The 16,689-nt window shown below is 42.4% G+C and overlaps 1 protein-coding gene across 1 annotated transcript in view; it reads right to left on the reverse strand.

The window, feature by feature from the left end:
* The window catches only part of JAK1 (Janus kinase 1), a 212,802-nt gene that overhangs the window by 10,005 nt on the left and 186,108 nt on the right, over window positions 1–16,689 (reverse strand). The window contains exons 17-19 of the mRNA XM_030207520.1: window positions 14,180–14,330; window positions 11,348–11,442; window positions 757–949 (exon numbers count right to left, since the gene is read on the reverse strand). Of these exons, the coding sequence (XP_030063380.1) occupies window positions 757–949; window positions 11,348–11,442; window positions 14,180–14,330 (439 nt within the window). The remainder of the gene's footprint in view (window positions 1–756; window positions 950–11,347; window positions 11,443–14,179; window positions 14,331–16,689) is intronic.

Raw genomic sequence — 16,689 nt, forward strand, 5'->3', positions numbered from 1 at the left:
GATTAATCAAATTTGGAAAAAAATCTTTTTTCAGAATGTGTTAGTTGAGGCTGATAAGGTCATATTTTTATAAACATCATTTTGTACTTTTGGTTCAAATGTTGACTGCCTAATCTTTACTGTAATTCACTGTATGTTGGACTAAGTAGTAAGTTATTAACTAAATTACCGTTATTACAGAATACGGTGATATGGTTAATTTTTCGATGACAGAAATATGATAGTGTTTCTGGATATAGGAAAGATTTGTATTGGCTTTGTGTTCGCTCAAGAATCATTCTTAAAGCTGGATGTTTAGTTTTGCAGGTGCTATATGGATGATAATCTGTATTGCTTATCCAATTTTTTTATTTGCTGTTTTTATACTTCTGTTCGAAGATTGCAACTAAAATATCCAGTTTTTAAGAATATATGGTTTAAGAGGCATCTTGGTTCAATGTTTTCATATCAGGTCATTACTATTTGGAATGATCTACCTACTCCAATTCACCAAGAAGCAAATTTTATGCAATTCCTTAAGAAGTTAAAAACCTTATTTGATAAATTTGAGATTGTTTTTCTGGTAATATTTTATCATTTCTCACCCTGGTGAGGTTTTGAATTGTAAACTACCTACTAACTTTTGATGGGATCAGCATAGTCTATAAATCATCAATTAGATTAGATTGCTTCTTTCTCATCTCACCAACATCTCTGTGTACATAAGTTTGCATGCAGAAGTGGCTCTTAAACTTGGCAAAATAAATAAATCCTTACCATCTTCAGTGCATATTCCTTTGTACTTTACAATATTTTCATGGTACAGATTCCTCAAAATGTCAATTTCTTGCTTCAGGTCTGCTATGTGATTACCACCACTCTCTGGCTTCAGTGATTTCACTGCAACCAGCTCTCCTGTGTTATCCCCTTCTGGGTCATATCTGCATAGCTCAACTTTTCCAAAATGGCCCTGATTTGAAATGGAGGAGAAATATGTATTCTCTCATTAGAATCTTTCCAAATACTGCAGAACACATAAAAGTAAGTAAACAAATATTATGAGCAACGTCAAAATTGCTGCGCGTCCATTTTGGGTCTGCACCCTTACCGCCATCCATTGACCTAGCAGTAAAGACTCATGCGGTAACCAGGCAGTAATGACCTACGTGCGTCAAATGCTACTTGGCGTGCGTCCGAAAATAAAATATTTTCAGATGCGCTGAAAAAATGAAATTAGTGCAAGAGCCACGCGGTAACTATTTTGGCGCATGTTGGGCACACACAGATGCTTATGCAGCTTAGTAAAAGGGCTCCCAAGTCCTCATAGGTTTCCTAAAAATTAGTTTTCCATATCCCAAATAACTTTTGGTAGGGAATTTCAAAGCAATGAGGAAGTAAACAACACAGCCTTGTTGCAAATGCTTTGGAGATAGACTACTTTTGGAGAAGGCAGCTGGAGATGAACTTCATGAGATATTTCAGAACTCTGAAAGGCATTTAATGCCTTAAGATGAAGTCGGGAGAAGCTGAGAAGGCTTCACTGTGCAGAGAGAGTCTTTTCTCTTGGAGAGCTTATTTAAGTATCACCGCAGACAAAAAAACGGCTAAGGCTACTCTATAAAGTAGTATGTGCATAGCAATTCCTGGGCATGCCATTTATTCTGGACCCAATCAAAACCCTGTCTCAGGTTTTGCCCGAGGCTTTGAATTTCTGCAGGCATACTGCCAAGGCCCTAGAGCTATGTTGTTGATAGGGCTAACATAAGAAAGGTAATATATCTTCTATGGGGAAAAAGGTTTCTTCTCTGGCACGTTCGAGTATCTGGCAGATGGGTATTCAGTGGCAGCAGTGAGGATCTGAAGCATGGAACAGTGTTTTCCCCCCTAATATTTGTGTGTTTGCTTACATACAAAAATATATCCATAACTTAACTCCTCAATGTAAATATCATAAAATTCCTACATTACTCAAACACATTACTTCCCTTTCATAAGCCCTCCCCCCCCCCCCCCCCCAGTGCCACATGATACATACCAGGAAATCATCTTCATCTGCTAAACACACATATTCTTACAACCCCGTCTCTTTGACGGCCTGATGTGCTTTTCAGAGAAGTTAAATTTTCAGCAATTGGAGGGGTTTTTTCGTACCAGGTAATTAGGTTTTGCATAACTGTGACTCCAGGATTAAATTCAGGAATTCATGCTACAGTAGAATCAGTGGCGTAGCAAGGGCGGGGTGGTGGGGGCGGTCCGCCCCGGGTGTCCGCGGGTGGGGGGTACTCCGTCGCGCCTCTTCTCCTGCCACCGCCTGCCTTTTTCTTTTTTTTTTTTTTAAATTCGTGCAGCCACGCAGGCAGTGGTTCGCATCTGCCCTGCGTGTGCTGTGAAAGAAGTAAATCGCCAGCGCTCGCGTTGGGCCTTCCCTCGATGTCCCGCCCTCGAGGAAATAAGAAGTTACCTCACAAGAGGGCGGGACATCGAGGGAAGGCCCGACGCGAGCGCTGGCGATTTACTTCTTTCACAGCACACGCAGGGCAGACGTGAAGCGCTGCCTGCGTGGCTGCACGGATTTAAAAAAAAAAGAAAAAGGCAGGCAGTGGCAGAAGAAGAGGGCTCTGTGGCTCTCAATGGAGGGGGGACGGGACTGGGTCAGGGGGGGAGCTCAGAGGGGAGAAGGGGTGCTCAGAGGGGAGAAGGGGATTGGAGAGGGTGGGGTGCTCAGAGGGGAGAATGGGGACTGGGGAGGGGTGGGGGTGCTCAGAAGGGTACTCAGAGGGGAGAAGTGGATTGGGGAGGGATGCTCAGAGGTGAGAAGGGGATTGGGGAGGGTGGGGGTGCTCAGAGGGGAGAATGGGGATTGGGGAGGGGTGCTCAGAAGGGTACTCAGAGGTGAGAAGGGGATAGGGGACAGGTGGGGGAGTTCAGAAGGGTACTCAGAGGGGATAAGGGGACTGGGGAGGGGTGGGGGTGCTCAGAGGGGATAAGGGGACTGGGGAGGGAAGTGCTCATGGGAGAAGGGGTCTGAAACTGGAACTGGGGGCTGAAAAGGGGCAGGGGCTGAAACTGTGGGGACTGGGGGCTTTCAAGGGGACAGGGAGAACTGTCTGGGGCTGAAGCTCGGGACTGGTGAGAGAAAAGGGCTGGGGTTGAAACTAGGGGCTGAAAAGGGGACAGGGAGAAGTGGCTGGGGGCTGAAGCCCAGGACTGATGGGAGAAAAGGGTGGCAGGTAGGAGATGTGGGCTGGAACTAGGTGCAGGTGGAAAGAGGGGGCAGAGAGAGGAGACAGACCCTGGATGGAAGGGGGGAGCGTGAGGGAGGGCAGACCCTGGATGGATAGGAGAGGGAGGGCAGACGGATCGAAGGGGCAGAGAGAAAGGGCAGATGGTGGGTGGAAGGGGGAGAGAGAGAGAGGGCAGACACTGGATGGAAGGGACATTAGAGAGGGCAGACACTGGATTTCAGAGAAAGAGCGAAGACAGATGCTGGATGGAAGGAAGACAGTGAAAAGAAGATGAGGAAAGCAGAAACCAGAGACAACAAACTGTAAATAAAATATATATTTTTTATTTTTTTGCTTTAGGGTATAGTATTGTATCTGTGTTTATGTGTTAATAAATGTTTATAAATAGAACATATAAATAAGGTAATCATTTTATTGGACTAATTTTTTAATACATTTTGACTTAACTTTCAGTGAACAAAACCCCCTTCCTCAGGTCAGGATAGGATACTATAACAGCACTATACTGTATTGACCTGAGGAAGGAGGATTTGGCCTCTGAAAGCTAAATGTATTAGTCCAATAAAATGGTATTTTATTTTCTATATTTGTTTTATTTCTATTTGTTAATTTGTAAAGTGGTGATCGGATTTGTTAGTTTTTTCAAATTTACATCCACTGTCTTTATATTTTGCACAGTACTAGGGGACATTTTCTGTTTCTGTGGTGTTGCATTGTATGCAGAGTCTGGCATCGGGGGTTCAGTTTAATTTTTGTCTAAATAGAAAGTTTATGATTACTTATTCTATAGTGGATTAGGGTGTATCTGTGTTTGTGAAAAAGACATGGCTTTTGGTTGGCATTGACTGTGCAGGATCGACGATCTGTACTAATCTGTCTGTTTTCGTTTTACAATAGGTGAATTGATGTTCTAGTGCTCACTGTAGCGTTTAAGATGCTTGTGTGACTTGTAGAAACGACTGCTTATGGTATGGTAGAATTGCGCTATAGGTCCTGAGTGTTTTGTATTCTCGGTATGCCTAGTACTGGATTTGGGGGGGGGGGGGGGGGGGGTGTTAAAAAATGACCGGCCCCGGGTGTCAACTACCCTAGCTACGCCACTGAGTAGAATTATCCCAGTCCCCATGCTTCACTGAGGATTCACTTCTTTCTACAGCACCTTTTTGTGTTTTCTGCTAATTCATAATACTTTGTCTTCCAGTCTCTCACAGAAGCACTTTTTAACAACTAGTCCTTAGCGACGAAGGAGTGATCTGTGTCATCTCAGTGTTCCCGAGTCTCAGCTTCTAGTTCACTGGCAGAAGCTTCTGTCTCCATACCTATCCAACAAATGAGTCCTCGGGAAGAACTGAATAGCTACTGAAACTTTATTTTCTCTCATTTCACAGCTGAAAACCTAGATATTCAAAGGCTGTGACATGAAAAGTAGGCTGCAGTCCCATCCTGCTGAACAATAGATAAAAAAAAAACTGATGTGGGAAGCTGTGGTACCTACTAATATCAGACAGCACAAAGCTAATGCTAGAAAAGCCAGCGTCTCATCCTGTGACAGCACAACACATGATGTACACTGCACTTTATATAAAAGCTCTATATCCTATATAATAATTCTCACCTCCAACGTTCTAACCTGCCTGGGACCATGGCTCCCTCGGAGTCGGTCTGCTAGGCACATCAGAACAGACTGACATCACTGGCTGCATTATGACGTGATCCCCGCAGACCAACTACGGACACAGGCAAAACAGAACGTTTAGAGGTGAAAACTACTAGTAGTGCTGCTGGAGCTCCGATGATGGTAATGGTGCCGCAAACACCCCCCCCCCCCCCCAAACCCCCTTCTGATGTTTCAGGACCCCACTCCCACTCCACCCTTCCCTTCGTAACAGCCACCTGCTTAAAAGTTCTTAACTCCTGCACGCAGGGACACCGCTACCGACAGCCTTTTCTTCTGCTTCTGTTTCAGCTGTTCCTGTGGTCCCGCCCTTCAGGAACAGCTGAAACATAAGCGGAAAAAAGAACTGTCGGAAGCGGCGTCCCTGCGTGCAGGAAGCTCACTACCCCCCTCCCCCTCCTTTTACCGGGGTTCCGGCAGAAACATTGAAGAGCGAGCAGGCTCAGCGAGTCTGCTGCCTTCCCTTCTCTTCGCTCTGACTCTGGTCCCGCCCTTGCGGAAACAGGAAATGAGGGCGGGACCAGGGTCAGAGCTCAGAGCAAAGAGAAGGGAAGGCAGCAGACTCCTTGAGCCTGCTCGCTCTTCAATGCTGCCGCCGGGACCCCGTTAAGAGAGGGGGAGAGGGGGGTTGGCGATTTTGGGGGGGGGGGGGCGATGTGCACGTTGGGGGATGGGAGGGAGGGGGGGACTGGAACTCGAAGGGAGAACAGAGTGAAGGAGAGTGACAGAGGGAGGGAGGAAGCCATGGAAATTGGAGGGGAGGAAAGGGGGCCATGGGACTTGGAGGGGACAGAGGAAGAGAGCGAGGGGGGGGGGGAGGAAAACCTTGCTAGCGCACGTTTCCTTTCATACAGAAACGGGCCTTTTTTACTAGTATATTATTTGAGACAGTACTTAGCACTGTGCTACATTTCTACTAAAACATTTTATCTTCCTATAAGCAAAAATGATTTGTTTTAGAAATGCATGAAACAAAATATATCATATGAAGTTGTATTTATGTATTTGTTGGGATTTATTAACTGCCTTTATGAAGAGATTCACCCAAGCCGGTCTACAAAGTCATCACTTCCTGAGAAGTGATTCATTCGTAAAGACAGCAGATGCTTTACTGTCTGTCATTTTAACATCTGTTCTACATGTTTTACTATATGTTCATATTGCACTGTTTTCCCAAAAAAGAACTCAGAACTTCTCCAGTAGGAATAGTCTCACCAAGACTACTGTAATTCTCTCTATCGTGGTCTCAGTCTTTCCCAAATCAGTTACAACTTGTACAAAACACTTCTGTTAAAACGTCTTCATGGTGCCAAAAGTGTTACCTGCTACTGTATGCTGGACATTGGTTCCGTATCTCCCACTGCATTCCTTTCCAGATTCTCACCATTTCTCATCAAGTCTTCTACTCTGGGATCCCACCTTTTCTTTACCGTTCTTATCCTTACACTCCATGTCATCTCTGATCCTCCCAACACAATCTGTTGGTTATTCCATTGCATCTACATATAAGGTTAGATTATACATGAAACACCTGCTTTATGCTGCACCCTTCTCTCTGGAATCACTTACCCCTGGACATTTGTTGTGAAGCTTCTCTTAAGAAACTTAAAACTGCCTTTCAAAGTTTTTACTTCGTTCCAGCTTTCCCCTCAGGCTAGGTTTTTTTTTTTTTTTAGGTATCCTTGCCAGTGTTGGCAACCAGCCTGTTGTAAGAAATGCAACTCAGCAAATACAATATAAATAGACACCACTATACTGTGTCCATCAACTGCCGGTCAATTTTTAGCCTGCAGTAACAAATGCTGTTTCAGTAGTCTTTGAACAATCCCAAATTCTTCTGGGTCCTAAGGGCTCCAGGCAGTTTGTTCCACTCTGTTGGACCTGCTACAGAAACAATTCACCTTCTAGTGTTCTCCAAACAAAACAAACAGTCGAAAATCAGGGACCTCCTGGCAACCCAACATAGCAAATACTACAGTAGTCCAAACTAGAAAAAAAAAAACCAAATTCTGTAGCACATACAGCTAGGATTAACTGCACTGGCTCCCAATCAAAGAGCGTATTGCCTTCAAAATCTGCACCATGGTTCATAAAAGTCTTTACGGCGAAGCCCCGGGATACATGACAGACCTTATAGACCTGCCAATTAGAAACACAACAAGATCAGCACGAACATACCTAAATCTTCATTACCAAAGCACCAAAGGACTCAAATACAAATCAATGTATGCATCTAGCTTTTCCTACTTAAGCGCACAACTATGGAATGCTCAATGCCAAAAACAGTAAAAACAACGTACGATCACCTGAATTTCCGGAAAGAACTAAAAACAATCCTGTTCAGGAAGGCATATCCCACTGACCCAACATAAAAGCCTGAACACATGCAACACAACAAAACCATAGATCACAATGGACACACACACCCCTACCTCTCACTTCCTCCCTAAATTTCCCCAATGTATCTACCATACTTGAACCTTATTCTATCATAACACCACCTTGTATTTGTTCATACTGGAACTGGCGAACGCCATAACAGTCCTATGTAAGCAGTGGCGTAGCCAGACTGCCAATTTTGGATGGGCCTGAACCTAAAGTGGGTGGGCACAAAATTTCTCTCTATTCCCCCTTCCCCAGCAAAATTTAGTCACACTAATCAGATGCATTTGTCACACAGGGTAAAGTGCTGCTTTTCAGTGCATCAGGTTTCAGAAAATGTATTTAAAAGCCTAACACCCTTTTCAATTAGCTTTCAGAGGCCAAAACCTCCTGCCTCAGGTCAGCATAACGCTGTTATGGTATCCTCTCCTGACCTAAGGAAGGAAGTATTGGTCTCTGAAACTTTATTAACACAGGTACCATATTACTTTATCCTAAATTAAAATAAAATTATTTTCTTTACCTTTGTTGTATGGCCATTTACTTTTTCTCATTGTGTTGCTCCCAGTCTCTAGATTCTGCTTTCCTTCGTCTTTCTCTTGCCAGGGTTTCCTGTCCATTCACCACCTATGGCTTTTCATCTTTTCTTCACCATTGTTCTCCACATGCCCCTTCCTCTTATTCTCCAGTCTTTCCCTACTCTGTCCTCTCCCTCTTTCCATCCAGCAGCGCCCCTCTTTCTTTTGCATCCAGCGTCTCCTTTTTCTCCCTACCCTTCCATCCAGTGTCTTCCCTCTTTCTCTCATCCTTCCACCCATCTACCCTCTCTCCTGATCCTTCCATCTAGTGTCTCTATCTCTCTACTCTTTTCTGTTCAGTCTCCCCTCTCTCTCTCTCTCTCCACATCCTTCCAGTCTCTCCCCTTTCTCTCTGCATCCTTCCATCCATCTCCCCTCTTTCTCTCCCTATCCTCCCATGTCCAGCGGCTCTCTCCCTTCCCTCCAGTCCCTTCTTCCTCTCCCTCCCATGTCCCAGCAGCTCTCTCCCTTCCCTCCAGTCCCTTCTTCCTCTCCCTCCCATATCCAGTAGCTCTCTCCCTTCCTTCCAGTCCCTTCTCCCTCTCCCTCCCATATCCAGTAGCTCTCTCCCTTCCCTCCAGTCCCTTCTTCCTCTCCCTCCCATATCCAGTAGCTCTCTCCCTTCCCTCCAGTCCCTTCTTCCTCTCCCTCCCATATCCAGTAGCTCTCTCCCTTCCTTCCAGTCCCCTTCTTCCTCTCCCTCCCATGTCCCAGCAACTCTCTCCCTTCCCTCCAGCCCTTCCTCCTCTCCCTCCCATGTCCCAGCAGCTCAGCCATTTTTCCTCCAGGTCCGCCCATCCGCATCCTTCGCGCTCTCTCTATCCCTTTTGTCCCAAGGAGGCAGCGCTTCCTTCCTGCCCTGTCTTCTCCCGAAGCTCCGCTGCATCGGTCCCTCCCTGCAAGTAGAATCCTCCTTCGCCGGTTGCGCTGCGCTGCCATGCACATGGAGCTTCACTCCTCCCCCTGCCGCGTTCATCCGGCCCTAAACAGGAAATGCATCACAGAGGGCCAGATAGACGCGGCAGGGGGAGGAGCGTAGCTGCGTGTGCAATTGCATGGCAGCGCAGCGCGACCGGCGAAGGAGGATTCTACTTGCAGGGAGGGACCGATGCAGCGGAGCTTCGGGAGAAGACAGGGCAGGAAGGAAGCGCTGCCTCCGTGGGACAAAAGGGAGACAGCAATGCGGATGGGTGGGCCTGGGCCCGTCCAGGCCCACCCGTGGCTACGCCCGTGTATGTAAGCCACATTGAGCCTGCAAATAGGTGGGAAAATGTGGGATACAAATATAACAAATAATAATTAAACTTTGTAACCTCCTTCTTGCTGCTTCTCCTATAGCTTTCACCCCTTATTTTTGCACTTCTTGATGTAAATCACTTAGACAATGACTTTGTGGTATAATCAAATAAAAGGTGAAATGGGACAATATTCACAGGCTTATGATGGATCTTAAGAAAGCTACAGCAAAGTGAACATTTGTTGTTAATAAATCATCTTTTGATATGCCCATTTTGGGGTTTTTTTTTACATCCGAACTTCCACAATACTCCTAGTCAACCCAGTTGGGCTTGTTAGTTCTAGTCCTCAGACAAAATGGGCCAGAGTACTTAAAGAATAAGCTAGCTCTTACATACCTTTAAGACCTCTAAAGTTATTTCAAGGATTATCACTATCTGTACCTTCATCAAAAGAAATTGTACGTGATACCCACCAGGAAGCCTTCTCAGGAGTAGCCCCCATGCTCTGGAATTTACTCCCAGAGGGGCTACGTATACTACCTCTACTTCAGGAACCAGGTGAAAGCCTGGCTCTTCTCCCAAGTCTTTAATACATAGGGTGACTGACTATACACTCATTCTGCACCACACTAACTTAGATCAGTTCTTATCTCTTGCTTAACTATACAACAAAATTGCCTTGAGTTTAACTAAGAAAGCACAAAGGCAGACGGTCTGCAAACTCCAAGGTGGAAAGCAAAAAGAAGCAGATCGTGTAGAAATGAAATGTAATTTATTTAAACAATACAGCAATATTTATATGAATACAAACAGCCCGACACAGGCCGTGTTTCGCCCAACTCTTGAGTTTAACTAACCATCAAATTATCCCAACTGACTCTGTACCACGCATCTTGATCCCATCATATATATCTGTTCTTGGTCCCTCAGCTATATGCTAAGTCGTATTATAGAAAATCGTTAGCATCATATCTGTGTTAGTTGAATGTTCTAATTCATGCTTATTAGGTGTATCATTAGTATTATGATAACACTGTATTATATCTCTGGTATTCGTGTACATTTTTGATACTGTTTCATGGTAGTTCTATTATTATGTTTCAGTTTACTGTTTTCAAGTTTATCTCATTTATTGTATTTATGTTTATTCTTGGTTATTTTACTATTATGCTGTTAACAAAATTATAAGTTTTATGTTAAACTATACCTACTGTACACCGCGCCTTGGGCGAATCTCTTCATAAAGGTAGTTAATAGATCCCAATAAATAAATAAATAAATAGTAATACACATCAATTTCTTCTGGCTGTCTCCTGCAGCTTACATCACATAAGAGGAGCTTGACCAGAGTGGCTTACAGGCCAGATCAATTACTAATTGAATCTGGAAGAATGCAAAACCTTTTAGCACTTTTGCTACACTCTTAAACTGATACCTCAGTCTTCCCACTATAGTAAAACACAGGCAGAAAGTAATATCCGTCAGAATTGCCTTCTATGACACTTGATTTGTCTAGTTAGCAACAGCAGGACAATGGCCCAGGAAGTGAAATCTAAACCAGGAAATCAATGTATCATTTAACGATATAAGATACTGCCATGGCACCAGACTAGTTCAATCTGTCAACCTTAAGATGGAGGTGGTGAGACATTCTATTTGGTTAAAAAACCAAAAACACACACACACACCCCTAGACTGAAATTACAGAAGATACTGTAGTACAGATTTGCACTCAAGTGCTAACACCACATATATTTCATAGTTACTTTCTATAATTTCAGCATTCTGAGATCACTACAGATGGAATCCTTCAATTCATATTTGACAGAAAATTGTACCATTTATTGTTCAATTTTCATTCTAGTACATTATAGTGAACGTTTTGCATGTCAAGTTACATTCTGTTGAACATCTGAAGTAGGAATCTATGGGATCTTTAAAGATCATGTAAATACTATTGGGGATCATTCTTAACTTAATCCAATAAAGGTACCACAATCTGCGAAGAATCCTGTTTTCTCCACGTTAATTACTGATACTAAATACTGGCACTACAGAGATATAATTAAGTGCTGCAGAAAATCAAAATAAAGATAAAAAATGCAAGAAAACAGACATACTACAAGATGATATCCTGCCATGAAGAAGCACCAACATGCTTAACAAGCACCAACATGCTTAACATAAGGACAAATATACTGCATAAATACCTAGGACCATATTATTCATACTGAATGCCTTCTGACTTACCTCACCCAAATCTCTGATACGTTTCAAAAATCTTTTTTCAAAAAGAGTTGGATCAATTTCTCCAGATGGTGTTTTTTCTGAAACAATGTCTGGATCTGATATTTAGGAGGCAGGGAAGTGGGGGGTGGGAACAGAACAAAACGATAAACAAAAATTCTGAGTGAGACCGTGGGTTGTGGCACACCCCCTGTAAAATCACAGCACCCTAAAGGCCAGTTCATCTTTCTGCACAATGTAAATTCTAAGACTACATCAATATTTTCTTAGACACAGCTATCAAATGTAGTTTATCTAGAGGATGTGTACCTAATTCTGGACATACTATGTCATATTGCTTCATAGAAGGTAGGTATGATGAGAAAGCAGAGGGGATGGATTAATTCGATGAACCTCACTTGTACAGCTGGGTTTAGTTCAACGGTTCAGGTAGAAGTTAGTAGATTACAGGGATCGTTTTATAATGGCATGCATAAATTTACAGGCTGTTAAGTTTGCTTTGAAATCTACCTGTACAAATTTGTATTTACTTTAATGTGTGGGTAGTCTTTTCAGAGAAAAACACATGCATACTTTCCAAGATCCAAAAGTATGTATGTAAATAAACCACACACACACCCATCTCCCCAGGAACATTTCTAAAGGATGATGGTAAGAGTACACATACTCAGGGATTATACATGTACTTTTACCTTCATATTGGGAGGGAAAGTACACAAAAGGTCATTTGTTCATAAACACTGTTTTACATCTAGAATTGCCTTATAAAATTGCACTCTGCTGCATGTGTAGCAGACATCAAAAATCTCAAAAATTACGCTGATTAAAAAGAGGGTCTTATATCATACTAGTAAAAAAGGCCCGTTTCTGACACAAATGACATGGGCGCTAGCAAGGTTTTCCTCGGAGTGTGTATGTTTGAGAGTGTGTATGTGAGAGAGAGTGACTGTGTGTGTGAGTGTGTGTGTCTGTGAGAGAGAGAGAGAGAGTCTGGGTGCGAGTGTGTCTGTGAGAGAGACAGTGTGTGTGTGAGAATGAGAGTGTGTGCAAGTGCGTATGAGACACAGTGTGAGAGAGAGAGTGTGTGTGTTTCACACAGATACAGTGTGTGCGAGAGAGTGTGTGTGAGACACAGACTCTCTGTGAGACTGAGTGTATGAGACCAAGAGAGTGTGTGAGTGACTGTGTGACACATAGAGAGTGAATGTGATACAGTGTGAGACTTTGAGGCATATTTTCAAAGCACTTAGCCTTCCAAAGTTCCATAGAAACCTATGGAACTTTGGAAGGCTAAGTGCTTTGAAAATAAGCCTCAGAGTGTGTGAGAAACAGTGTGTGAGAGTGAGAGAAAGACATTGACTGTGTGAGAGAGAGAGTGTGTGTGTGACAGAGATACCTCCCCCCCTCTGGTGTCAGGGCCCCCCTTTCTCTCTGGTGTCTGAGCGTTACTGTGCAGGACACTGAGCTCTGGCTGTGCTTCAAGGAACTGACCAATCCTATTTAATAGAATGCACCTCCAACATTCTGAAGCCGAGAAACCTTGTGTGGCTGGTCACTTCTGCTTGTGACGTACCCGGAAGTACGTGATGTCAATTCAGGAGATGGATACAGAGAGCAGGAATGCCTCAGCCATGCAGTCAGCTTCAGAATGTTGGCGATGCGTTTTATTATATAGGATGAAGTCTTATTCTACAGAGAACGTAGTTATCGGAATTGAGAAAGCCAAGTCGCAACGTGTTCAATTTCAGCAGCTCTGATGCAGAGCCCTTTCCATAATACCTGAAAACAATTAATGTATTTGCCGGCATGTATGGGGTAGCAGTCATTTTAGAAATGGGCACATGGATCAAGTGAATGGCACAAACTTGGCAGCTTCCACATAGCAGTGGCGATTTCATAATTTCCATGTGTACACGGTGCCGCTTCAACATGTAAATCCCCATTTTCCAAACCTCTACATGTAAGTGCAACCAATTAAATGGTAGGGCTATACTTTTAATCTGGTTTCAATTTGGAGACAAACAATAGGGGATTAAGGAGAATGATTCCCTTAATTATTCATATAAAATCCAACAGGGATATCTTTCCCCATAAATATGCATTCCCTTTTTTGAAAGGCGGGATACACATGTAGATTTTTGTCCCACGCAAGCCCCATTCTACTCAAATCACCTTGAAATCTATATGATGTGGCTCTCCATGCGAAAATAGCAGATTTTAAAATTACCGTTTACATGCGTTTGCAATCTATATATGGAAGTGTTGCTATTTACATGCAGAGGTGCTTTTAAAATAGAGGCCTAAGTCTAATTTTTGGCTCCCACAACACACCTTGCACTTCTGTTGATCACTATGAGCAAGTCAAAAGATCTTGGATTTGTATATTATGTCCTGCTACTTAAATACATTTGCCAATTTACATGTACGACATTACTTTGTGTGTGTGTGAATGGCTCCTACATTTTCTAGAATGAACTCCTAAATCTGTTTGTTGCCGTTGTATACAGTCCTGCCATAGGTAATCATCTGATAATATTCTGCCATTGTATTTTAGACAGTACAAGAATGAGAATGAGTAGAGGAGAAGCCTAGTGGTTAGTGCAGCGGACTTTGATCCTTTTGAACTGGGTTCAATTCTCACTGCAGTTCCTTGAGACTCTGGGCAAGTCACTTAACCCTCTGTTATCCCAGGTACAAAATAAGTAAACAGCTTTAATTGTAACCACAGAAAGGCAGCATATCAAGTCCCATCCCCATCCAACTCTGGCTTACCACCGTTTCCCATAGTTTTTAAATGTTATAAAACCTCAAGCAAGTAGAAAAACTAATTCTCACTTTGTTCTTCCAGTTTATTTATGTCCCTCATAATTGCTCTGAAAAACGGTCTTTGGTTAGGATCATAATTCATGCACTGCTTCATCAGGTCTGCCAGTTCCGTGCAGGATGGAGTTACTAGCATGAAGTGCCCTTCATAGAATCTTTCCTTCTGTAAAACAGGATTGACAGCAGCTGTATTATATGCTTAATTAACATTGATTGTCCACAATTATAGATACATTTAAGGACATGAATAATTTTTTTTGTGTGAGATCATTTTAATTATAATTCATATAAACAAAAGTACGAACACTTCAAAACGAAAACATTTATCTGCTGTCATCTACTATGTTATGTTATTCTAGTCCACATCATGGCAGCAGGAAAGAACGATACACAGAACAAGAAAAAAAAAAACCTCAAAGAAATCAAGACTAAAATAGTCATTTCAACCTGGATAACAAATGAGCATTTTTTTTCTAAAATCAATTATACCACTCATGACAGCTTCCCTATCTATCAGTCTTTCCAACTGCTCAGGTTCAAAGAAGACATATTTAACATCTGATAAAGTAATTAAACACTTGGAGAAACATTTCAAAAAGAAATTAGCACCAAGGGCTAAAGCTCTTGGTTTTCACTAAAGAAACAGTTTACATCCTAATTGAGTAATCATAGACATATCTGGAAAACTTTTTATCTTCCTTTCTAAAGTAATTATGCAAAACTATAGCTTTATCTGGCTCTGAAGAAAAGGAAACCAGGAGAGTAGACCGAGCTGATATATTATCCTGAGTAGTTTATTTAAAAAAAAAAAAAAACAGAGTCAACTTTTCCATCGCATTGGCTCCATCTGGAACTAACTCATCTTGGCTTTCTTTCAGAACTTTTTCAGGTATATAATAGTATTTAGTAACAATCACAGTATCTACATTAGGCAAAACCAACATTTCTTTGAAATATTTCCTCAGAAATATCTCAGCAGATAATAATGGACATACTGAAACATTTTACAATCTCAATTTAGTAGCTCTGAACTCATTTTCCATCCTCTCTACTTGTCTATGCAAATACAGGCTCTCTTTAATCCCAGATGGTCCTACTTGTTGTATCACACCAATCTGAGATTCAAACTTCTTACAAACAATATCAGTTTGTTGAATTTTAGAGTCCAAATCCTCCACCTTTGAGAACACTTGTTGAGAAAACTCAGAGTTGTTGGACTGGTCCTCTTAACATTGCTTCAGTCCGTTTAACCACTTTCCACACATCAAAGAAATCTGTGAAGCCTCAACCTCTTTGACTAGGGTTTCAACAGGAAATTTCACAGCCTTCAAAGCAAAAGACGGCTGTGGTAATGACTGCTGCAAAGTCAAATCCCTCTCTTCAGGGGAAAAAAAAAACCTTCTTGGGACAAATCTCCAATAGGGGAAAGATGGGAAGGAATGGGTGGCTGAGGGAGAACCTCTCCCCTGAAATCATGAAGCACCTGATTCATTACCAGCTATAGGAGGAGAAGAAGCAATATTCTTATTCAATGTCACCAAATGTCTCTCTATCCAACCTGGAGTAGAAGCAACTCACTCCTAAATTTTTAACCTTAGCTGTGTTTCCCTATAACAGCAACAAAGACAAAGTTCTTCAAAATACCTCAATCTGGAAGAAGTCAGACATGTCCATCTACAAAATATCCAGGTCCACCAAGGCTCCATGGGGACGCCAAAGGAGCTCACAAGGGGCCTGGCATGCCCCTTAGGGAATACCCCGTGGCTGCTCTGCAGGATGCTGCTGCTTTTATCTCCAATGCTGGTCCCACACTGATGACATCAGTGGGACCAGTATATGAGATCATTTTCTGACTCCTACATTAGTATTTATTCATTTAGGAGTTCTCACCATTCTACACTACAGACTTGATTCAACATTTCTTATGTAGAACAGTTTCCAGCAAAAAATTATTTCTTGACTTAGTAGTAAAAAATAATCACATTCTATTTGAAATAAATATAGTTCCACATAATTCTGAAGAGAAGTTATTATTGGCAACCAAACAGTTGAAGGTTACGGAACTATATTTTGTTTTGTTTTTACCTCTGACATTTTATGACATTCTTTGCTATTACTGACTATGCAGTATAAACTAAGTAGAATTTAGGAAGATAAAACTGGTTGCAAATTCCGTGTTTTGGAGTTCAGACAGTACCAATAACTACTACTAAAAATTAGGCAGGTGCAGCAATTAATGGCAAGGGTAAGATTCTGAGAGACCTATAAGGCAGATTGGCAGATAGGAGGCATTGAAAGGAAAATCAGATGGACCAGTACACTGAAGCTAGTAGAAGAATCCCATAATTTAGAGATCAGAGAATGTGACAAATGCAGAAGCAAAACACTTTTCTAAGTGGCCTCATATGGCATTTGACAGAGGCAGAGAAGGAAGACTGTAAGCTAGGTCAGACTATCATGAACTAGGCAGGCAAGAAGAGAGAGCAGAAACTATAGGAATGACAAGGATCAGGCAGAAAGGC

This window comes from Microcaecilia unicolor, chromosome 6 (assembly GCF_901765095.1).
Source record: "Microcaecilia unicolor chromosome 6, aMicUni1.1, whole genome shotgun sequence".
Classification (NCBI taxonomy): domain Eukaryota; kingdom Metazoa; phylum Chordata; class Amphibia; order Gymnophiona; family Siphonopidae; genus Microcaecilia; species Microcaecilia unicolor.